The sequence below is a fragment of the Xenopus laevis genome, chromosome 4L, assembly GCF_017654675.1.
Source record: "Xenopus laevis strain J_2021 chromosome 4L, Xenopus_laevis_v10.1, whole genome shotgun sequence".
NCBI lineage: Eukaryota > Metazoa > Chordata > Amphibia > Anura > Pipidae > Xenopus > Xenopus laevis.
The window spans coordinates 48,670,611-48,696,875 of record NC_054377.1 but is presented as its reverse complement, the minus strand read 5'-3'; the positions used below and the strand labels follow the sequence as shown (position 1 = coordinate 48,696,875).

At 34.9% G+C, this 26,265-nt stretch overlaps 1 protein-coding gene across 1 annotated transcript in view; it reads left to right on the top strand.

The window, feature by feature from the left end:
* cdh8.L (cadherin 8 L homeolog) overlaps nt 1–26,265 on the top strand; it is a 222,992-nt gene that overhangs the window by 8,813 nt on the left and 187,914 nt on the right. Inside the window, exon 2 of the mRNA XM_018257891.2 lies at nt 125–575. Within this exon, the coding sequence (XP_018113380.1) occupies nt 291–575 (285 nt within the window). The 5' untranslated portion in view covers nt 125–290. The remainder of the gene's footprint in view (nt 1–124; nt 576–26,265) is intronic.

Genomic DNA, 26,265 nt, shown 5'->3' with positions numbered 1-26,265 from the left:
ACTGAACTGGTTAATATGTTTTTCTTTACCAGCAAGTCTAGCAAAAGCAATTTGTATGTCCGTTCCTCTGCAATAAATGTGTGTCATAAATTTTCCATTTACTGATATTCCCTTTTTTTGTCAGGTTACATCCATGTACCCAATTCTAAATGTAAGGCATCATTCAGACCTGAACTATTTGTGTTTACATTTATTGAGCTGTAAACGGAAGGATCAGCTGCAAGTAAATATTCCTCGCTGCATGATGAATTGGATGAGAACAATTTGGATGTAAGCAGAGCAGTCATTTCATGTTGTCTGTGCTCCCTCCAACCCGTGTTACAATGCCAGAAAGACTTGGGGAAATGTTCATGGATGTTTGGACTCCATTAATCATATTATGGATTGCTGTTCTTCCTCATGTTTATATGGCTCCAAAGAATGAATCTCACACACTTTCCACGAATGGCACAATGGAACTTAATGGAGTCGTCGAAGAGCAAAAATTATTAAATCGTTCCAAAAGAGGCTGGGTGTGGAATCAAATGTTTGTGCTGGAAGAGTTTTCTGGACCTGAACCAATACTTGTTGGAAGGGTACGTTCTGGTTTTCATTGATTTGTATTGTAATGTTTGACAAATCTGACTTTCAGTCATTTTCATGGAGTAAATGCTATTATTTAACATTTCTGCAGAAAAGGAGAATTTAAAATGTTATGTCCTCTGCACTCTTTTTGGATTGGAGAACAGAATTATATTTATTAACCACTTCCCTACCCATAAGTACTCTCTGTAAAATAAAAATACTGAACTGAACAGTGCCATACCAAATAAGTGCCTGGCATACAGTACATACACATTTTAAAAAGCAACATATTTAATTTATATTAAATATTATTTTACCCATTCTTCTCTCTCTTAACATAAACATACCTGCTTAGACTAGAGAAAGACTGCCTGATCAATCAGTATTGAAAACACACACCCCTGCTGTGGAGTTTGTTTTTATTAGAATTATGATCCACCAAAAATGCAAACATTGGGTTCCAGACAGGTTCCCAGACAAAATGTGGTCTGAATGTTTTACTATATTGATAACTACAGTTTCAACTATTTCTCTTGGTGTGAGAGAAAGAAAGGCAACCTAACCTATGCAATTTTTTTTATTCACCCCTAAAAGTAATCTACTTTGCTAAACACATTTGGGGTTTTTCATCATGCATGGCACAGATAGAAAAGTGCAAAAAAAAGGCACAATGAGCCATCCCTGTTACATGTGACTGCCCAAAGGTTAAGGCCCTTCAACGATAAAAACAGGGCTGCTTGTATTCATTCCACAATATTCACATGTGCAAGTAATGTATCACCCATTCCCTGACTTTAATCCTTTGTGAGAATTATTCTTAAACTTCCACAATACAGCACTAAATGTCTGTGGCAGAGCTGAATTCATTAGGGGTGGATAGGCAGGGAAGACCCTTAAGGATTCCTTTCCCACACCTATCTACTTGTCCCCTAATTTGTGTATCATTCAGACATGCAAATAAGAGACCACCCACTTCCAAACCTTATTCGAGTGTGAGGTTAGGAGAGCAGATGTGTCAGACACAAATGCTTCTTGCATTTCCCTAATAATACACCACTACTTGTTTTGAGCAGAGCTGTATTCATGAGGGGTGGGCAGGTGAGGGGTTAGTATTAAGCATCCCTTATCCCATCCCCCACCTACCTGAGCATCATTCAGATGTACATGTTAGGGAGCACCTTCTCCCCAGCTTTAATCTAGCCTGATGGTGCAGAGCACAAGCCTTCTTGAATGAGAACTAAGCAGGGGGACAAATAAACCGGTTTTATATTATTTAGCAAACAAGCAAAATATAGCAATATTGCATAAATACGTAATAATTATAATTCAAGAAAAATGTTTTAATATTTATGAAGAAACAATAGGCTATATTCAGTTTAACTTACATACATATGCAGCTGCTCTGCCCTTGAGAGATCAGGCAGCAGAGGCCAATTTTTTAGGTAGCACTTCATGAAATGAATACATTGACTTATGGCAAGACGGTACTTCAAGCTCACACAGATTGCACACCATTTTCTGAGATTGCTCTGATCTCCAAAAGGCAGAAAATCAATTTCACTTGTCTGATATTGTCTTAGTAAGTTTGAGTTTGCAGGATTCAACTCACTTTCCTGTGCACTCATTGAAAAGGATTCTTATTGGGATAGAAAGTAATCATTCTGTGACTTCACTTCCAACTGCAGATCATTTAAAACATAGGAAAACCCTTCCAACGGCTGCATGCAGGCATCTACGTGTTCAATGCTCCTTGGCCGTGTGACTGTCATGAAAGTCCCTAAAGTCTGCAACTTAGGCACAAATACAACAAACAATTGTTCTCTCTTAGAAATGATCACATGCCCAGCAATCTCTAGTATCCACAAATATCCAAATGAAACAGTTACATTGTGTATACCTACTGTATTTCATTTTTAATTGATCTATATTAAAGGAAGCAAATGTTCAACATTTTAGATTTGGGATCAATATGCCATATTATTACTGAAAAAAATGTACTACTCTGAAGGTTTTTCTTCCAGCTAATTTTGACTTAATGTTATTACCCATATCCGTGTGTTGCTAATCAATTCCCTGAATCCACTACACTTGAAAATATTTCTTTCCATTGCTCTTAAATCTGTTTTAGCTTAATAATGCTCAAAGTTTAGAGTAACTAATATCCCTTTTCAACAAAATAATTCACTATTTAGGACCTATTCAACGGACACCCCTCCACTGTTCTTTTATTGTATTCCCCAGTTTCAAATGATGTTCTAATATAGCATAATTGGTGGCCAATATCATTGAAACAATCTGATTGCATCGAAATCATTATGAACCACTTATTCTCAAAAAATGCTATCCCCCTAGTAAAAAGGGCATGACAAAGGGTCGTATATATAAAGCTTCAAAAACAATCCATATTTTGAGCCTGCAGAACTGGTCTTCTGCACAATTTGAGCACATATTGATATTTACCTATTTCCCTGAAATAGGCAAGCTGAAAATTGCTAAGTGTAATCATAAATATGGAGCATGCAGAAATCGCAGACACTGAAAATAAGACCTTGAGAGTGAGGTTAGCTAGTTAAAGATTTCTTAGCAGCCTTTTACTTAAACCTTAGGCTGCACCCTGCTGAAGGAGACCTTAATTCAGAGAAATTTTAATGATGCAATCGACTGAATAAAAAATGAAATGTCCAGGATGAAATTAAAGCACACACTGATTTTCATACAGTTAACAAGGCAAGAATCCTCTGTTATAGTATAACAAGATGTTTGGGACTCTTCAAAATAAGGTTGCGGTACACTAAAAATACATTTCATAGAAGGTTTAACTCATTATAACTGACAGTAGCCCAATTATCAGATTTTGCCAGCGTAATACAATATGCTGGGTTGCATATGTTAATTATTCAATAGACTTACTTTTCAGATACATGTTTTTATTTGCATACCAAATAAAAGGCACGCATATGATGTCCCCTGTCGATTCTAAATATTTAATACCTTTGATTTATGTTTGGGCAAAACTGTGAAATTATTCTTGCCCTTGATAGAGAATGCTGTTGTTTTAACTACACTGCAGTGCAAGCAGTCTTAGTGCACTCAGTATTCAGTATTTTTACTAAGCATTTGAATATGTACTGAGCATACCCGACTATCATTTTAGCTCCTAATGCTCGATATTATTTCTTTAGTTTTGACTTGGTTGCATATTTGAGTCATATAACTGTGATAAAAGGACAAGGCTGATTTAGCCTTCAGGTTTAGATCACTTTAATTTTAAAATGATGAGCAGCCTCATCTTTTTTCAGTCTGAGCAGGTTGCATCTCAGTATCTCTGACATATTATACATACCAATATACATTATATATAACATTCACCTGCCCTTTATATTTATTGAAATCTTCCTTCCTTTTCTACAGCTCTGTGTTCCATGGGCTGCCAGGGGTGCATTGTTTTAAATACTTGTTCTGCCTTCCATTGTGCCCATCCATAGGCAGCACAGTAAGCAGCAGCAGTAAGACACTTACACCCTGTCCAGTCCAATAAACAGTGGAAAGACATATTACAAAAGTTTTTTTGTCTAATGCCACAATATATGATATGAATAATTTTTTTGCTGTTATTGCTAATGATCTTTAAATGATGAGTGATAAACCATATTTAATAGGCCAACAAGCCTCAGTGTTTGTACTACCAAATCAGGGCTGGAACTAGGGGTAGGCAGCAGAGGCTTGTGCCTAGGATGCAAAGGTAAAGGGGTGCGAAGCATGTGTACCTCTTCTCCCTGGCTTCCCAACAACACAATACATTTGAAATCCTAGGATATTGGTAGAATGAAATTAGGTTAAATATGCAAGATTGCCTTACAAAGAGCTGCATGGCACTTCTAGCTCCCCCTCCTAGCGAGAGTGAACAAGCACTGACACGCACACGTCATGGGAGGGCAGGTTGATTAAAGTGCTCTGCTTGGGTGCACTAATGACTTAGCCCAGCACTGTACCAAATAGAATGAGTATTTTAAGTTTGGAGACAACAGGAATCATTTAGGACCGTACGTGCATTGAGCAAAGTGCATCATCACTGTTTTAAAAACAGAAGCTGACTTCTGCTTAGGTATTGTTTTGCTTCAAAGCTATTTTAATATTGTTTGCTAATTTAAATGGATCCTGACAAAAGAAACTACAGATGCACTCTTAACCAGATGCAATTAGCGACATTTGCTCTCTGCAGTTGCACAGAAATCATCTTGGACAGTTTCAAAAGTGAATGTGCAATTACAATGCCCCTTCCAGGTAATAGTTATGGCCTGTTTGCTGCAGGAGTCAATTTGAAAAGCTGAATACAGCTGTTTGTAGCACATCACACGCTGTAACTGCATTGCAATGTCAAGTATTACTTCAGATTCGAGTAAGCCAGTCTTTTATTCTGTTTTTTTTTTAAATGATGCCATTATGCCCAAACTGCACATGAAAAACAATGGTTATAGACGTATTTATCTTCATTGACCAGTATACCGAAATATTTCATTAACACAAAAGTTGCACAGTTTCACAATCAGTATCTGTCTGCAATAATAGCTCTTGACATGATTTCAGAATAAATACATCTGTCTCGATAAGGTCACAAGAGTAAGTTTCAAACAAGATGCAGGCTTAAAGTCAAAAGAATGAATTGAGCTGCAGAAAGACACGTCAGCACGTCTTATATTCAAGACACTATCACTTTCAGCATTGTACAGCAAATTGTAAGGAGCTAGAACATTCAACCACCAAGTCACTGTCTAGATTAGGCTATCCCAGTCTCAGCAGATGGGTAGAAATTGCTTAAGAATGCCACTTTGAATTACAATATTCCAGTCGCTAGTCAAAGCCATTCCCTATGAATGGATGGCAAGTCATCCCACAGAATGGTTTAAATATTACTTTAAGATGAACTTTTAACTGCTAAATGCTGTCTTAAATGCTATGGCCAATCAGTCTATGACACAACTAATAATAGCTTAGAATGTTAAATGTTGCTGGGCTGTTCTTCATCATTGAGGATTTTTACTTTCCTTCTGTAAATATAAAGCTAATTAAACTTGCTGCAATTATTTAGCCATCTGTGTCATAAAAAAATTGTGGATTTCATGGTTATCTCTGATGCATTAAAGTAAAGAACTTTCATAAAAATGTAGGCATATTTTGAAAGACAATATAAACTATGTATTTCTTCTTTGTTAGCGTTTTGTATTTTTATTTACTGTGGTGTTTTTATAAATCTAATTTATTATATTACAGGAGACAGAAAAGGTGGGTTTTGTCCAATATAAGGTGGGTTAAAGAAATGCCATTGAGAAGTCATATTAAAAAAACCCATAAAAATAGGATTTAGGTGCTTAGTAATTCACTTATAACCATAATATTGTTAGTAAGCTGTTATGAGGCTAGGTGACCATGGAATTGATGCTAAAAAAATAAGGACATTTCTCAACATTTAGGGGCTTATTTATTAAAAGTTCGAGTTGTTCTTTCTCGAAAAACTTGGGAATTTCTTTTTTTCAACATTTATTATTCCCCAAAGCTGCTAAAAGCCCGAATCAAAAAATACTCCAGCTAAAACCTGTCAAAGTCATGTATAAGTCAATGGCAGAGGACCCTTTAAAGAGGATGTAAAGGTAAAAAAATAACATTTTTACTTTTTTTCATAAAAAAAAAAACTTATATCCAATATACTTTAATTAAAAAATGTGTACCTTTTTTAAAGAAATCTGACTGTATGCAGTGAAATTCCCCCTTCGTTTTACCTGCTCTGACTGCTGCGGATAGGAAACTTCAGACGCTTCCTAGCTGCTCATTAGGGAAATGATCATACTTTGAAACTGCAGGGGGAGCCCCGCTCACCTTACTTCCCAGAACTCAAGCATCTTTGTTTGTTTCCCTGTAGAGCAGCCGGCGACTGTGTAGTGATTCGTATCCATAGCAGTCACAGCAAGTAAATGAAGGGGGAATGTCACTGCAAACAGGCAGGTTTCTTATAAAAACGGTACACATTTTTAATTGGGGATAGATTTCTTTTCAGTTTTTTTTTATTTTTTTTTAATTTTTTTTTTAATTTCCAACTCCAGTGGCAGGGACAAAGATCATGGAGCCAGATTTAAACAGATAAACTTAGATTCTCACTGAAAGATTATTTTGCTACAGCCACTGGTTCTGCAGAGTTGGAGAAAGTTTGTATTAAGCAATACAAAAACTATAAAATCCACATTAGATTTCATGACGACACAGGACCCTGTTTATATTCTGTTTATTAATCAGTCTTGCTGTATTGACTTCTGGCAGATATTATTTGACTTGAGCTGTTTTGAAAATTTACTACGATCCCTAAGCTTAGCTTCCCAACAGCAGATCGGCAAAAGTCTGCAGGTCCTGACGAAAGGGGTACCCCCCGAAACGTTCTAGCCTTTTTTTTTACTTGACATTAAACACGGGTATTAACGCTTAAGCAGAAAAAAAGCGTGTGCTGAAGTATTTCATTTGGCCTCCCAACAGCAGCCTAGACCACACTGAGCATGGTCTTGGTCTTGTAAAGATGATTTCACAAAGTTACAAGATGGTGACCCCCTGTGGCCAACTTTAAAAGCATAAATAGTTTAATTAGGCTTCTGGTCCATTAAGTTCATATTAACGTTTAGTATACAAACTACAGCATTTCTAGCATTATTCTATTTTAGACTTTAGTTTCCCTTTAACCATTTGGTAATGCTTTTTGCCTTCATGATTTTCGAGTTGTTTACACTAGTTTGCTAATGAAAACTCAAATCTGAGGGTTAAAGATTATAAACTTGATAAATTCAAGGTATTTCAGTTATCCCCCAATTGAGTTTTTTTTACATTTGGGTTTTTTCATAAATAAGCAAACATTCGAGTTGTGAGTTTATTGGACATAGGAAAAAACCTCACAAATGCTACTTTTGATAAATAACCCACATAAAATCAAATCTGTTGTATAAAAATAGTTTCCATTCCTCAACCTTATAATATAACCACATTGGTTTGTATATATGTTTTCTTGTTTCTTATTTGCTATGGGTCCTTACACCCCCTATCCAGGAAATGGAGTAAATGTTAGTGCTGATGAAGACCCAAATTGAAATGATAATGATATTAAATGAACATAACAACACAATCCTTTTGAAATTCTAGGATATAGGCAGAATTAAATTAGGTTAAATATGCAAAACAGCATGTTTCCCTTACAAAGTACTAAAAAAACCCTTCTATTTTATGTTGAGAGTTAGTCACTAGAGGGGACTATGAACTGATTTAAAGGTTTTCCCTGTAGTAACCAATCAGATTTAATTAGTTTAACTGCAGTAGACCAGTAAATGCTATGTTTGTTGGTTTCTACGACTAGACTAAATTAAACTAAACTTGGAGGAAGTTTTGCTCTAGTTGTTACTTCATTCCTATAATATAGTAACTGTAAATAAATAATTAAGCACATTTAAAGCATGAGACACTTTAGTACCACAGTAAAAAATATTGCAGATCAGCAAGTGCCACAAACAAATGTGCAAAGCTTGGGCACAAACTGGCTAAGTCTCTCAGTATTGTAATCAAATTAGCAGCCAATCTGCATGCACAATACAAAATAGTTCAGTGTATACAAAGGGGGATACTATTGCATTGAGATTCACTGTTCAAAAACAAGATGGTATATAACTCAGCATTAAAAGGTATGGTATGTTAACCCAAGCAAGGATGGAGGTCTTCTGGTGGCTAACAGACTGGTTATGTTTATGCTTAAAATTAAATTTTATATAATCCAATCAATTAAGGCAGAAGATGTAGTATCTAGAAATAAACTCCTTTAAATTTGGTTTGGACTGAAATTATAAGTATGGATACAGGAAACTGTAGAGATTGTCAGGCCCTTTTTTGCAGTGCCTCAAATGATCGTTTGCCCTACTAGGTACAGTAATTAGGAGGTTGGAGACATATTACAACATTGCTTCAATGAATTGTTTAGTATAAAATTTAAAACTGTGTAAATTAAATAAAAAAAATGATTTCAATATAGTTAGTGATGCAGTGATGAGCAAGAAGTTTTTCCGCAAAAATGACGCTGATAAACTCCAATTGATAGAACCATAGACTAATGCATTTCAGCTCATTTTTGCCGCAAATTTTAGTTGAATCAAAATGGGTCAGATTCGCCCATCACTATAATATAGTTAGCCAAAAATGTATAATCTATAGTGACTGGATGTCTGACATAATAGCCAGACACTACTTCCTGCTTTGCAGCTAGGGATGTAGCGAACCGCCGAGTATGTGTTCGCGAACGCCGTTCGCGAACACCGGCAAAAAATGCGAACAGTTCGCGAACTGTTCGCGAACTTCGAACATCCGAAAATCGTTCGATTCGAACGATCGTAGGATTTTTAATCGTTTGATCGAACAATTTTCGTTCGAATCGAACGAAAATCGTTCGATTTTAGCGATCGAATGGTCGAATGGTCGAACAATTTTGACGCAAACGCCTATTGGCGAACGTCGCGCGATGTTCGCGAACTTGCGGCGGACGCGAACAGCCGATGTTCGCGCGAACAAGTTCGCCGCAGAACAGTTCGCTACATCCCTATTTGCAGCTTTCTTGGTTTTCAAAAATTCGCGAAGAATCGTGAAATCAGAAAGTTCACGGAAAAATCTTTAAATTCAAACATTTTCACGAAAAAACGAGAAATTTTTTAATTTTCACAAAAAAATCAAGCAATTTGAACATTTTCACAAAAAAATTTAGCGATTTGAAAATTTTCACGGAAAATTCTAGCAATTCAAATATTTTCACTAAACTCGAACAACTTGAAAGTTTTCACTAAAAAATCAAGCAATTCAAAACGAAAAAAAATTGTGAAAATCGGAAATTTTTGCAAGAGATTCGCTAATTTATTCGCCAGAGGCAAAACACGGAAATCTGTGCCAGGCAAATTAATTTGCCCATCACTGAAAGTTAGATATCCGTTCACTCCAGCGTTTATAGATTCAATTGTTGGCTAACTATATTAGAAACATTTTTTATTTAGCACAGCCTGTTTACCCAGTTTTTATTTTTACACTGAACTGTTCCTTTAAGAAAGTGTTTGGAATATCCAAGACATAGGATTAATCCTAATTTCCCCTAGGGGCACTGATGGGCTCAGGATTGGAATCTAGAATGTCTTCTAAAAGAAGAGGCTATGATGTACATTAATGATCATGAAGGGTTAAGTTTTCAGCAACCTGAAGGAAGCATAGATAGGCTCTGAATTCAGAATTGTAGTTAGTTGAATAAATACATAAAACTAATTGTGCCCACTGCAAAAGGTACTCAGTAGCATATTTTGTTTGCTGTGTGTTTTGGTTTTAAATTTAGAACCTGAAGCTAAATTCAAGCCATGCTGAGAATTTACCATCTGCCATTTAGCAACTGTTGGGCTTTTTTTCTTAAGTAAATATATATACTGCTACAGAAAGTTTGACCAGGCTTTGCTTTTTCAGGAATAGCATGTGATTGATCCTTAGGCTGCTTGAAATGTCTGGAGACAGTCTTTTAGCTGCTTTTGTTTGTTCAGAAAATCAGAATGCTTAATTGTTAAAACACCTTCAGTGTATAAAGAGAAGCTAAAGGAATAGTCTATTTATGCGCGTTTTCCATTTTCTTAAAGTGTTATATCTTCTATATCAAAATGTCAAATGTCAAATGTTAATTACAAAGTGTTGCGATAACTAAGGTGAAACGTAATTAACATGCAAATGGCAGGCAACATTAGCATTTTATATTACAATGTATGTTGCATATACATTATGTTTTAATACATAGGTTAACATATTTTATTATTTTTGTATGGCCTTCATAGTGCTAATGAAAATATATTTCTCATGTTGATTTTCATAATGATGATAATGTCGAGTTATGATTTTCTGAAAAATTCATTAAATCCCCCCACAAATATGTGAAACGGCAAAAAAAAGTTGTGAAACGCATTGAGATCAATGATAATTTTTTGTGGCTTTTTTTTTCAGCAAAAAATGCTTAGTAGTCATTGGATTTTTTGCTGCATTTTTTCCACAAAAAATTGGTGGTTCTTTTTCTTGGCCTCTTTAAAACAGAATACCGTGAAATTTTTCACGCTGATCTTTGGTCGCAGTTTCGCGAAAATTTTTTGCTGATGGCAACTCACAAAATTTCACTGCAAATCCATGCCTGGTGAAAAATTTCACTCATTACTATAGGTTGTCGAGTTATGTTTTTTAAGCATCATCTGTCTGAAGACCACAATATTGTATCAAGAACTTGGCTAAATGAATATGAATTGACCTAGTATTGCTGTAATAATATTTCAAGGTCAAATTAATTGGGAAACTGTATTCTAGTAATTAGATATGTGGTTCTGAGTAATGTTTCAGTTAGAATGATTAAGCAAGTACGCAGTAAATGTTTAATACATACTTCTACTTAATAACAACCTTTTCCTAGTGGTCTTTTACATTTATTATCCTTTGTTTACAGTATTGTAAAGCTATGCATATAATCTGCAAATGTATGCTGTATGCCAATAATATTTTAACTGAGCTTGTGTCTAATATCAATCATTATTTATGGATAAACCAAACAGTAGCAGTACAGCAGGCTATCATTTTTTTGATTCAATTTTATTTTACACTGCTCTTGTCTGGTCTCTTGGCAGTCAGATCTTGGTCTAATCTAGGAATATTCTAAAGCCGAGTGTATTAATGTTATTATAAATTGAACTGGGATCAAATGGTAAAAAGGATGTGAAATGCCATTTGGAACAATGCCTAAGAAATTATCAGCAGGAACTATGGGTAATTAGATTTTAGGGGTCATATAAAGGTTTCCTGAAGATAATACAATGCAAACATGGGTCATTCAGATACATAAATATGTAATGTGAGCACAAATAAAATTAAACAAAGAACCAGACAATGAATTAAGCATATGCTTTTAAAAAGAAATTGTTTTAAAATCAAAACTCTCTTCTGAGTTCCTGGGTGTGCCTAGATTGCTTTTTTCTGACATAGTTTTGGTTCTTGACCTGATTTGACTCCTGCTCTGATTCTGACTACTCTGATCTCTACCTGCCCTGACTTCTGCCTGGATTTAGACTTTGTACTTCTTTAGCCTTAGTGTACCGCATATTGGACTTTACTGCCAGCCTCTGCTTCAACTTCCTCTTTGTTCCAAACTTCCACATCAGAAAGGCTCCTGGGGGAGAGAAGAGGGTGCTCCTTACAAACTTTTACTTCCAGTAAGAGATGTTGAGGAATTTCAGTGCTCCACCCTAAATAAATTCAAACCAGTACCTCTTTCCAATAATGCCAGTAGTGTCCCTGCTGTCTTATGAAAAATGTCATCATTGAGAAGTAAGAGCATATAAAACTTGGAACTCAGGGGCTACCTATAAATGTGTGCAAGATAAGCCATAATACTGGTATGAAAGTGGTGTAAAAAAAAGATGTAAATTACCTTTCAATTGTAAATTAATGCGATAGATTGTGAACACAGAACAGAAATAATCCTTCCAAGGGCAAATCACAATAAATATGAAAATAATATTTTTAATGCCAGATTTATGCTTTAATCTAGTCAATATTATACACCACTTTAAACCTAACCTGCTATGAGTCCAAAGCTAACAGCCTGAAAAAAGTTAGTTAGTTTAATTGCCCTACAAATCTATCATCATTTATGCAAAAAGCCCAAGTTGTAGATTTGCTAAAATGTAAATAATCCTAATATGGCTGATGAGGGTAATTCACATATTTTAGCCTGAGACTAGATTGCACCTCTCGGTCAGCTTTCTCCTGAGTTACACTTTGATAGCATCCCTTAGTTTTAGGTCTATGGTCGGTAGAATGGTGGTCAAATGGCAGTGTACGTATAGTGATCCTAACAGCTGACTTGCCATTTTACTCTTTATGACTAAATTACTTATAAGAAAGAAATTTGCAATGTTCGAATATTAGAAGATATTCAGAAGAATAAATACGAGTCCTTGATTCAAGTTTTTATAAACTGCATGAACATGTATTTTTACTCAGGCAACAATTACAAATACAATTACATATTAAGTTTACATTTTTATTACACAGTTCAGGGTTGTGCACTAAATATCTTATGTGCTATTGTGTGCATACCATAACCACAGAGATTAACTGGTTTTTTTGTTTTTTGCGATAATTTACTAGCATTTTGTTCTTTTTTTATATTTCCCATTTTATTATCCTGGCACCCATTTTCTGGGAAAAGCCTCAGAGCCAGTAAAAAGGCATAAGGTTTGATATGCTACTGCATTGCAAACTAGAGTTGTGGGCAATGCAATAGGGTTAGGAGGACTGTTGCCCATCTATCACCCATTGCTTTATTAACATTCATATTTAAAGTGTTTTAGAGTGTTAAAACTACAATTAAAAACTCATTCTCTAAAAATTGCTGAATGGTACACTATGAAATACAAAAACCTTGAAAACCACTAAAAATATTTTTTTTTTTGGGATATTAATTAGGGGAGATATCCAATAACCTCTAAAACTCAGAATGGCTAAAAGTCCAATAGGATCAGGCAGCTCCCACTGACTTTTATAGGACCTTGACTCATTTTACTTGCCTAAGTTTTGTATGGTTTTTACACATCATAAATAGGTATGAGTGAATCTGTCCCGTTCAATGGGTGTTTTTTCTTATGGCCATTTTTTCTCCGCAAATTTGCACATGGCAAAATGCAGAATTTCGCAGAGAATCCATGACTTGGATCACTTATTACTAGAAATAAATCACAAATTAGAGAAATTTAAAAAACACAAATTTTTTTGAGAAATAAATTTATTGTTGAAAAAAAAATTGAAATTTGATAGTTAGTAAATAGGCCCCTTAGTCTTATGTAAACACGGTACAATATACAAAATTCAATGACTGCATCAAAGTATTGGTGCAAAATTGTAACACCAAATTTCATGGTGTACTGTCAACATTTAACTAATGAATAAATATACAAAATATTTATTTTAACAATTTTAAACTTTTTTCTGCATAGGTTTAAATTTTCATTTAAATAGGCCCTATTTCTTCAGTAAACCCAATAAACTCCTTATTTGAGTGGTCACATTCCTCTTGTATGATAAAATATAAGAATAAAACCCTTCACTGTATGCATATAAGCAAAATATATGCTCAGTTATTCAAAATTCACCCATTAGAAAACTCTGTGTGCTCATTTAAGCAATTACAAATCTGTTCCTCCCAGTTTACCAACTGAAATGTGATAGGAGGGCGAACTTTTGAAGATTGTAAATTGAAATGTGGTAGGATGAGTTTGTGCTTTGATATATACCCCTTTTCACTTCTAAACGCTGGCATACTGCTGACTGGTGACATGAGCACTACAGCAGCCTGGCTTGCAATGACTGACAGTCTCATTCAACTGTGGAATGATATGTCTTATGACACGGCAGAGTGTCCCCATGGACTTGATTAGTTAGATGAAACTTTTACTTGATATATGCTGGTGTATGTTTTTTCCCTCCTCTGCAATGCATTTACAACTCCATGGCAGATGTGCCTGGAAATCTGTGGTGAATCAAATGTCACTGTTCTTCTGCTGGAGACAATAACTGAATTCAAAATGAAGCTGACAATAAAGTAAAGAAATGGTAGACTATTTTGCAGTTTAATGAAAAATATGTCTGTCTGAGTTGTTATTTCCCTACATATTCCAGCATCTGAACTGAATTTTGCAAATGGTAAACATTACAGAAAGGCTGGGAAGCCATGTCTTGCTCAACTTTAATCCACATTCTTCTACTAAAGCATACAAATGTGTTTATTAAATAGTGAAAGTTTGTGGCATTCAGTTTGCACAATTCCAAAAGCAGGATTATTTTATGAGGACACCAACTCAGAGACTGAACACTGTTCTTATTCTGTTATAATAAGATACATCTTTTTTTATTGTTTGAATAGCATTTCCTATATATTATTTTAATTTTGATGTCACCAACCCCATTGACAGGAGATAGTTCTGCCTATTGATTTGCCATTCTTTCCATGTTTACAAGTCCTGGTTTCACTGTATTAAACTCTTCACATAAAATAAATGCTGGGGAACTTTTTGGGCACAATTAGGCTGCACCCAGTAATGCAATTTAGTAGGCTTTCTATGAATCTGTGAATGATAATTACACTGCAAGCCCATATATGTTTACTATGCAGGAAGAAAAGGTTAGTTGTTGCCAAACTAAAAAACACCGATAGTAAGGTGAGGGCCAGATGGGGCAGAAATGAGCCTGCTGAAATCTGCAGGCTGATTTCAGCCCTTGACTTCTTGTCAGCCCTTGACTGCCATGTTTAGCCTAACCTAAAGGTTCCCATATGCAGGCAGCTTATTGGGCAGCCCTTTGATGGGCTCCCCTGATCAATATCTGAAAGTCAGCCAAATGTCATGGGGAAGCGTTAAAAACACCATTGGATTGTGGACCAAATTGATATATTGATGCGGTCCTCGATCTGCCTGTATTCTCCTCATCGTGATCTGATTGCTGGACCCCAGGGCCCACGATTGGATCAGCCCGATATCGCCAACCTCAAGGTTGGCATATAAGGAAGAGATCCACTTTTTACATGACCTGTGGGTATGGCTAGCTTAAGTTTTCAAAAAACTGAGTTTCACTTTAAAAAATGGCACCTGCCGATTGGCTGCTATAGGTGATATTACTTGAAGCAAACCTTGCACCCTTTATTACATAATCCATTTGGTGCCAGAAGTATAGTGAAGATTATCAGTTACCACTTTACACATTATCTGATACTTTAATAATTAAAGGATACTGGGAGATTACTCTGGTTTACACACAGGTATGGAATCCCTTATTCGAAAAAAACATTATTCAGAAAGCTGTGAGTTACAGGAAGGCTTTATCTCATAGACTCCATTTTGATCAGATAATCTTTATTTGTTAAAAAGTTTATTCTTTTTCTCTGTAATAATAAAACACAACTTTGTACCAAGTTGCAGGAATCAGTATTGGTGGCAAAACAACCCTACTGGTGTTATTTAATGTTTAAATTATTTTAATCAAACTTAGGGTGTTGCTAATTACAGAAATGCCCCTAACCGGGAAGCCCAGGGCCCAATAATTCTGAACAACATATCCCTTACCTGTACTAACTTAAAAAAAATCACAAAGGAAAAAAGAATATATATAAAAAAATGAGAAAATGTACAGTAGTTCTCCCATGACCTGGGAAAAATATACAGAATTAGGATACGTCTTCTAAATGATATTTAAAGTCAGCCCTCAGTTCTATGACCTGTGTATCTGTGTTAGTTAATGGATGTGCTGTGATTTCTTATATCCTTATAATTCACTGTTGGAGGTATTAAGCTGCTTTCCTATTTTTCTCTCTCCATAGTTCTGTTTCTGCATCATTGCTTATTTTCATTTTTAAACAAGATTCGGTTTGCCAAAATACTTAACATTAGATTTAAATAACCCACACTTGCTGAAAGTCAAGCCAATCTGGAAAGGTTGCTTTGTGGTACAACATCAAAATTTGTTTGGCTGTGTGTTAATGTTAATTATTTAAACAGAGATTTTCCTTACATCTACTGGATACACACACGTGGAGCAGATATGGTTAAGCATTAACCCTTTATATGCCAGATAAGTAAAGGCCCTTTACATCAAACTGGATGCTCACAATTTCAAATCCTATATGTATATTTCGATTATACTATAGACTAACACATTCCTTCTTTTGCATGCTCTCTTTTTTTTCCAACTCCCATTTCTTTCTTCTGGCTCATTCTCCTGTCCCATCTGTATCATAAAACCAGGGGGGCTAAAAAAAATTGCTGGGCCTGCATCTTAGCAGAACTCAATTGTGCCGCAGGAAGTAGTTGACTATTGTGTGAAGTGACAGCCATTACTCAGATTTATGATGAGTCAAATGTCCAATTTTCCATTAGAAACTGGGTTAAATGAGAAAAAGGTATGGTCACAATATTAATATATTTTACTTTAGGGAGCAAAGTATTTCACTTTAGGAAATTTCGACTAGTCTGAGTGCTGCAGTTTCCACCTGCCCTTGTTACACTGTTAGACATTCTTTCTGACATCAGCTACGCTGACATTTGAATTTGCTGCTGTCATTTCTTTAGCCCTCATTTTCTTAAGTACAGCTTCATAATCAGCCATAAAACAATTCATAGGTGCATATCAGCCCTGACAAATGCTTATTAACTGTGCTTTTTTTAAATTCATGAGTCAAGGTATATTTATTTCAAAAAGGAATCTACATCTCTTTTACCTTGCTAGTGTCATCTTTTTCTGGGTAGTCAAATGACTTAAAGAGAACAGGCCACTTTAGCAGAGATAGCAGTATAAAGTCATTCAACCAGAACTTTTCAACATTTTAGCAATAACTTAAGCTGTAGTAAGACTTAACAGTATTTAGTCCACTATAGGATAATATTGTGTTTCATTAAAGAAGGATTTTTCATTAATAATTTTGCTATTATACATTACATCATATAATTGCATATTATTATACATTATATTGTATACATTATACGCTTGCTTGTTTTTTTTGGGGGGGGGAGGGATGTAAAGTTGTACAGTTTAATATTCAAAACGTTTCATATTTGATACATGTCTTTAAAGGACACTTAAACCCCTTGTTCAATATGAGTGTAGTGAATACGGATTGTATTTAACATATTTTTTGCCTATTTTAATCATTAATTATCTATAGTGTTTTTTGTTTTTTTCTTTGAGTTAAACAGGGCAAACCGTAAAATGTTACTGTACATATGGTTCTTTTAAATGGATTCTGTCATGATTTTTATGATGTATTTTTTATTTCCAAATTACACTGTTTACACTACATATAATTCACTCTACAATATAAAATGTTATTCCTGAACCAGCAAGTGTATTTTTTTTAGTTGTAATATTGGTGTGTAGGCAGCCATCTCAGGTCATTTTGCCTGGTCATGTGCTTTCAGAAAGAGCCAGCACTTTAGGATGGAACTGCTTTCTGGCAAGCTGTTGTTTCTCCTACTCAATATAACTGAATGTAATGCACTGGGACCTGGATTTTACCATTGAGTGTTGTTCTTAGATCTACCAGGGAGCTATTATCTTGTGTTTGGGAACTGTTATCTGGTTACCTTCCAATGTTCTATTGTTATGCTGCTGGAGAGGGAAAGGGAGGGGATGATATCACCCCAACTTGCAGTACATCAGTAAAGAGTGACTGAAGTCTATCAGAGCACAAGTCACATGACTGGGGCTCCTGGGAAACTGACAATATGTCTAGTCAGATTTCAAAATTAAGTATAAAAAAAAAACTGTTTGCTCTTTTGAGAAACAGATTTTAGTGCATATTGAACAAAACATTTTTCACATGACAGTATCCCTTTAAGGAAGCTAATTAGATTTCCATTATATAAGCCACGTCCCTTAGCCTTTGTTGTGACTGTTTTTTTAGAAGGGATACTATACTATGTAAAAATAGTCGAATAATCTACCCCACAAGGACCAATCATAGAGAAGTTTTGATTCCTTTTTTGCCAAAAAACATACTTTTTTCATAATTAAAACAATAGGCAAAAAGAAAACATGATCATTACAAACTAGGCATTGGGGCATTATGTAAGTGGGGTGTGATAAGTTGCAGACGGATAAATGGCTCACTCTATAAATGGAACAATCTAACCTGTCATGACAGATACCATAAATGTATGCCAGCATAGGTATTCCCTTTAATAAGCGCGATTCTGAAGGAAAATATAAATCATGCTGGCCCTTAAATACAACAATTTTCTCTGAACACATCTTCTCTAACTATATCCATCATCTAGCAGATTGTCTCTTTATTTTAATGGAAAATTAGAAAGAAAAACGAGTTAAACGTACATCTAAATGGCCGTAGACAAATTGTTGTGTTTAGTTCTCTGTATCTGATAAAACATTTCTATGTTTGGTAATGTGTTTTATCTGTAAAGAAATCAGAGTCATATTGTTATATATTGAATAATAGTTACAAGACTTTGTCATTTTAACAATATTACTATAGCTCTGTCCTTGAAATCAGTGACCAGTGTTTATCATGGCCGAAAGCAGCAACATAAAACTCCTTTCTTCCCTTGCTTTTAGTACATTATGCTGAAAGTAATTATCTCATTCATACCCCTCCATTACCTGTGATATTTTCTGCATCTAGTATAGTATAATTGGAAAATATTTCCTTCGACTATCCATAATTCATTTCCCCTCTTTAATATACTTTACCTTCACTCAGGAGGAATAACAGGGAGAGAGGGATTTTATACAAGTAATCAAATCTTTCCAATTTTGATTCTGGTTTTTTTTTTCCCTTCATCTCAATGGGATTGAACTCTTCAAACAGAGTTAAAAGAAACAATTGCAGGACACAATTAAAACTCCAATAAGCCTGCGAGAGAAGATGTAAACAGAGATGTTGGTTCAGGGTAATATTTCTGTATTCCCAGCAGAACAGTACAGTCCATTGCCGCTAGACTGCTGAAAACTACTACACAATTTATTTTATTAAAAAAAAAAAATGTTTTCAAATGTGTTCAATGTTTGTTGCTGTGAATACATTGTAGCAATTATTCCTTTACATTTTGGGGGGCAGTTCCTTGGGGTAGTGTTAAACTCCCTGTTGCCGAAATGTAATTTGCTGCTTATTTTATTTGCAATTTATAAGGGCAAATCCAGCACAATGGCAGACTATAATAATTCTTGGACTATCTTAAAAGTGTTTAGCATTCCCTGTGCGCCAGTGCTGTGCTGAAAAGTCCATTTGTTTAATCCTTTTCAACAATCCTGGGGACATTTTTTATAGCCTTACAAAAGAGATCCAGCTGTAAAGATAATATAAAATAATTTGTGAATAACGTGTGAATATATACATACACATATTCCAGAAAGCTCTGAATTAGGGGAAGGCTATCTACCATAGACTCCATTATAATCAAAAAACACGATTTCCTTTTTCTCTGTAATAATAAAACAGTACCTTGTAGTTGGCCGAAGTGTATGTGCAATCTGACCCCATCTAAAAACAAATGTTCTGTAAGGCTACAAATTTATTGTTATTGCTACTTTTTATTGCTCATTTTTCTTTTTCCTCTCCTATTCATATTCCAGTCTCTTAGTCAAATCAATGCATGGTTGCTAGGGTAATTTTGACCCTAGCAACCAGACTGCTGAAATTGCAAACGGGAGAGCTGCTGAATAAAAAGCTGAATAACTCAAACCATAAATAATATAACATGTCAGCCAACTGCAGATTGTCACAGAATATCACTCTCTACATTATACTAAAACTGAGCTCAAAGGTGAACAACCCCTTTAGGGTGCTTTATTATGTTAGAAGAAATAGTATCCCAACATCCAAGAGACCATACTTTTGACATCTACTTACCAAGGCAATAACATCTGTTTGTGGCAGAGTAGTGAGAACACTTGGTGTTATGAATGGGAATGTTTATTTAAGGTTTGCATTGCAAACTCAGCTTGCTTGTCATTGTAATTTTAAGCTGCCAGATACCATTGAAAAGGTTTTGCATAAAGTTCAATAGGACCCATGAATATGCATGGACCAAAATACCAGTCGAGAAGGGAAATTACATACTCTACAACATATTGTTTTTTTAAGCCTTCCTAATGACCATTAAATTATTAATTAAAATTACTGAAAAACTAAGCCTTGCAGAAAGGGGTAGTTCATACTTAAAATAGTTTTTAGCATGATATAGACAGTGATATTCTGAAAGTATTTGAAACCCATTTTCCTTTTTTTTTATTATCTAGCTTTTGTATCAGCAGCTATCAGGTAGCTAGGTTCCAATTTACAGTAGCAACCAGACATTGGTTAGAATAAGACAAGAATATGAATAGAGGATCTGAAAGACCTTGGGTAACTGGGACACCTTAGAAGAGATTGAGAATGGTAGAAATACCAGGGAATAAAGTGACAACTGAAATAGCTAGACGAAGCAACACAAAGGAAGGAAAGGTGCAGGAAACAGAATGATGAACCTCAACAAAATGTGTTTGACTTAGGTTGAAGTAGGTGAAAAATAATGTCCGACACAAAGGACAGGTTATATAGGATGTCGTGTTATGTATTATGCATAATTACTGTACTTGATATAAACTGTCTACTGTTAATGCCTGTACATGTGGTTAATGGTATGGCCCCTGGGGGCAATTTGTTTGTTTACTTGAAAAATAAAAAAAATTATATATTAAAAAAAAAAAGAGGATCTGAACAGGTGTATTAAAAAGTAACAATAAAAATAAAATTGTGACCTGAAAGAGCGATACATTTATTTGGCTGCCAGGATCAGTGACCCCCTTATAAAAGCTGTAAAGATTCTGAAAATGAAGACAAATGATTAAAACAAAAACATACTAAAAGTTTACTTTAAAGTGAACTACTCCTTTAAAATGGTGTAAAATGGTTCAAGCTGCAACCACATTGCTCCCTCTGCTTATGGGATTGTAAGAATACAGGAAAGCTGCAAGGCATAGGACTTAAGTAACGTGAAACACACTGGAACTGCATGCGAACACGCATGATATGCACCATCCCTATACTTTTTGTAAGAATTGTAAATCTTTCATTATTTGCAACTCAATGTAAGCATTTATCTATTCTGACAGATGTATAAAGCCCTTTTTATCTTAAGGTGCACGGCGATCGACCTTATATTAATCATAACCCAATACTTTTCTACCAACCCTCCCCCCTAACACTTGTTCATTTGCAGTATACACATATAACATGCCATACAAAAACATGTACATGTACTTGCAGAAGAAGGGGATGTGATGTGTGAATAACAAAATACTGTATAACAATATACACGCTAACTTACAGCTGATCCTCTCTTATAAATTTTGCATCAGAGGCAAATGAATGCAAAGGTAATAAACGGTCTTTGTGCATTAATCTACCTCGAAAAAGAGTGTTCAGTTTTTTAATATTTTTTCCTGGGAAAATACGTAACAATAATAAGCTGAAAATTAGAAGCAAAGCACTTTTTGCACATGGGAATCAAACAATTATCTCCCTTAAAGCGGCTGTGCTGTAATATTCTATAGTATCCATGAACTGTGAGCAAGTTGAATGTACTGAATGCCCTAAATGAAATTGGAATCAATATGTGATTTTCACTTTGCCAAAAATTCACGAAACCTGAAAATTCGGAGTCTATGGGTGTCATTTTTGCGGAAAAACTTGAACGGTGAAAATTTTTGCTCATCAATATATTTGACCATTCTCTGTTGATGATTGACAATATTAGTTTTTAGAGAAGGAATAAATGATAAAACAAATACAATTTAAACAGTGTTTGTTTTATTTGTCCTACACAATTTTAGGCAGACATGTATATGAAATATTGTATTATATATTTGCCTGTCACCTAATAACACAACTATCAATAGTTCGATGAAATTACAAGTGGGGTTATAGATAATAGAGATAATTTCCCTAGAAAGGACTTTTTCAAAATTGTGTGTACAATGTGTATCAAGTTAACTTAATGCATCTTGAATGTCACATACATATCATAAGGACAATGGTCTGCACTGGTCTCTGTTTCAGAATATGTAGACCTATAGATAGCCCCTTAAACATAGCTCTGCCTGCCCCCTAAATTGTGCATCATTCAAGTGGTGGTAGGTGGTAAGGACAGGGTTCACCTGCACCTCCTGACATTACAATTTTCTCCTCGTTTGTATACCGCAGCGAGAAGCAAAGTGCAGTTTTTTCCAGGTGCAAGTGCTTGCTATGTAATCACTAAGGGAAGTAGCTTGGTGGCCATTAGAACTCTATGGGGGTTATTTACTAAGCTCTGAATACCCGAAAGTCCCCGAAATCCGAAAAAATCTTTATATTTTAATTTTTATAAAATCAGACTTTTATAAAAAAAAATCATGGATTTTTCAGAATTTTTTAAACCCTGAGGGATAAAATCATGTCTCAAACCTGTCGAGGTTGCATAAAAGTCAATGGGAACAGTCTCATTGAATTTTGGTTGTGTCGGGGGTTTAGGGCAATTTCACAATGTTTTCAGAGCTTTTGGGTGAAAACTCCGAAAAATTTGGAGTTTTCGGGGAAAATTCACGAAAAAAATCGGGAAAATCTGAGCTTTTTCCCCAAGGCAAATTTTTGGGAAAATGTAATAATAAATAAGCGTTTAAAACGCGAGCAGGTTAGATCGCAGTTTGTAGCAGCCGATATTGAGATAAATTCGGACCTTGATAAATAACCCCCTAAATGTATTTCAAAATACAGCATTTTTTTAAAAAATGCAGCATTTCCTTTTCAGTACTTTTCATTTCAAACCAGCTGCAAAAAGTGTATTGATTGGTAATCAGTGGATCTGCTATTTCCTGGCTGTAAATCAGTGTACAATAAATTAGAAAGTGAAAACATCAACGGTACAAAAAGAGAGTGTTCATATTAAACATTGGATTTGTTAATTGTGAACCAGTGATACATTTTTGATAAAATTGTTAAAAATTGTAGCTAAAATTTAAGTAAAAATTTAATTTTCTCTTCGCTTTTAGAATTGGGAAATAAAAAAACAAAAATTCTCTCTCTCACTCTCTCTCTGTCTCTCTCTATATACACTGTTCAGCAATGGAAGAGGAATTAAATAGAAAAAATTGCTTATTAAAATTTCTATTTTGTCAGTACTGTGCATATAGGAAACACTACTTGTTCAGTTATGGAGTCATTGTACCAGTTACAATCATTTTTAAATAATGTGATGGGAAAAGAGCCTGAAAGCATGCAGAGGTCATTAATAAAATAATATTCATAGAAAATGTATGAATCTTGGTAGAATTAGTGAGGATTACACAGTACACTGGGGAGTCAAAATCTTTTATATATTAAAGCTTTTCCCCTCAATACTCCGTGTCCATTTCAGTAAAACTATTCATCTTGATAAAGCACAATTGTGATAATCTTATGCTTCACTTGTCCTTCATACCACAGAAATATTCAGTCATCCCAAGGGTCTCCTTCTTGAATTTTTAAAAATGCTTGTTCCATCAGTTTATTGTTAAGTCAGACACTCTCTGAGACACACTAGATATGGTTTTCCAAATAAGACTTTTTTTTTTTTAAAAAAGGTAGGTAATTATTTAAATGTTAAAAGAAAATATACTTGAGTAGGATTGCATGTAATGTTTTAAAGCTGTTAGTTAAAGGGATGAAAGTGTAACTCAGTGTGATAGAATTACAAAGAGATATCCTCAGGCAAAACGCACACAGGCATGTACATTGCAGTTACAGCAAAAACTCCAGAGCTCACTGGCAGACACGTGCCAGTCAAGTGAGAGGGAAAAATACATTATCTGGAAACTCGTTATTCCATTATTGTTTTACATATCCACACTATGTAATATCTCTTTAAACAGCGCCGAATAATTTAAATGAAACACATACTGGAATTATAGCAGGGTTTTAATAGAATGTATTCAAATCTACTGCAGAGTTTATGTCCCAAACCGTACAACTCTGTAAAAATTAAACTATATGTGAATGTTGCGGTCATTCTGGATTAGTATGCAAATTAACTGATGGATATTTGTGTTGATACAAGGACAAGTTGATGGCGGATTGCATCAGTTTTCTGGTGCCCAACTTGATGCTGATTTGTGGCCAATCATTTTGTAATCACACCTTCTCTCGTAATTAAACTGAAGTAAATTGCTAGATCTTTGGTTGCAATAGCAACATTATTCTAGTTGTTGGCTTTACTTTTTTTTTTTATAACAGGGCCTTTTCATGTTAACCAAAAAGCAAGGGTGCATGCAAGTTTAATTTACGAATAAATATAAAGACAAAGAATTTGACTTTAGACTAAATCATGCTGGCATATCCAACACAGATCTTAAGTATATGAAACACAGCCTACATTCCATTATGAGCTTTAGCATTATACTGCGGCTACTTTCATCTTATCAGCAATAAAGTAGAGCCATCATATATCCAATGTCCACAAAGTATATGCTGTAGCAAGAGACATAAAACCCAACAGCGTTTATGATGAGGCAATCTCCAAAGAAACCCAGGAAAAGGAAATAAAACCCAGCAATTCTGCTATTAACCTAAATGCACATGTGTAGTATAGTCATTATTCTTATGATGGCGCAGAAAACATGAAATGTCTTCTAGCCCATGTAATTTACTAAATGAGGAGCTTATTTGTTGTCATTTTAAATTTAATAGCTACAAAGTAAATTAAAAATAAAATTACATTTAACAAATGTTTAACATTTTTGCTGCAGGTTTCATATAACCTCCCAGGTAATCATTGAACTATATGAATACAGTGCTTGATCAATCACATTCAGTAGCAGAGTCAGAATGATAGAGCCATTTGCCCTTGGGGCCTCCTTGTATATCTAAAAAAATACTGAAGAATTATATATTAAAAGACTTATATTATAAAAAGATATTTTTAAAGGACTTTTTAACAGATGAAATACAAAGTCACACCAAATTAATGAGACTCAGTAAAGCAGAACGGTTAACTCGTATCCTGCTTGAGTTTTTAAAGCCCCCCATCTTTACACACTTCTTTGTATGACTTTGTCACTTTTATATTATCTGACAAGTTAAAAATATATTGTAACTAAGGATGAATGAACAAAAAAAAAAAAAACTTTCAAAAACTTTTCAAAAATCTACACTTTTTTTTCTTGAATTCTGCTTCACATTTTTGTGCACTGGAAAAAACTGCAGAAGAAATTGTGACATTATTATTATGCACCCCTAGTCTTCCACATCAACTAATCAGATCAAAGTCCTTTCCTCTGTCTATCTAATGAGCTGTCGGGATGACCTATTTATAAGAAACTGGCAACATGGGGACCACATTTTCTATGAAGAACAGCTGTAGCTTCTGTAACAAGATAGGGTAATGTATATGCTATTGCAGAGCCAAAAGTTGGTTTTAATGGTGCATCGAGCTCAATAACCCATTTCCATTGTAACGACTGGTGTTCTGAGTGTTCTCCTAAAGTACTATATGTTTTACTGTATGAGACACAATACATTTTTAAAGACTCTTGTGTGTGACTAAATAGCACAAAACTTGCCTGTGTGTTTTAAGTCATAAATAGCAAGTTTTTTTTTAAATCCAAGAGACACTTTATCAGATGCTTAGAACTGTCAGTGACAAATTAGCAGTAGTTTTTTACCAGCATGTCACCACAATGCATGGTGTATCTCTGTGGTGCTTTACTTGCTTGATTGATTGTTATCAGTAAAGGGCAGGAGATCATTGATTCAAGCCTTTCACACAGGATATAACAAAGCTATCTGTATTTATCATGTTTGTGATAAGAATTTGTTTCCCAAACAGGTGCAGATCTCTGACCCTAATAAAATGAGTCATTTTTGAAAGGGAAAAATAAAAAGCCATTTTTGAAACATGCCGACTATAGAAAGATGAGACTGAAAGAAAAGAATTTGGCTTGTGTGAAAATTCTTTTGTCATGTTCAAAACAAATCCCGATGATCATGCATTTCTATCGCTGCAATGCCTTCTTTAAGAGAGAGATATTTTATTTCTATGTCTGGGTTTCAAGAGCTATATATGTTTTGTAGAA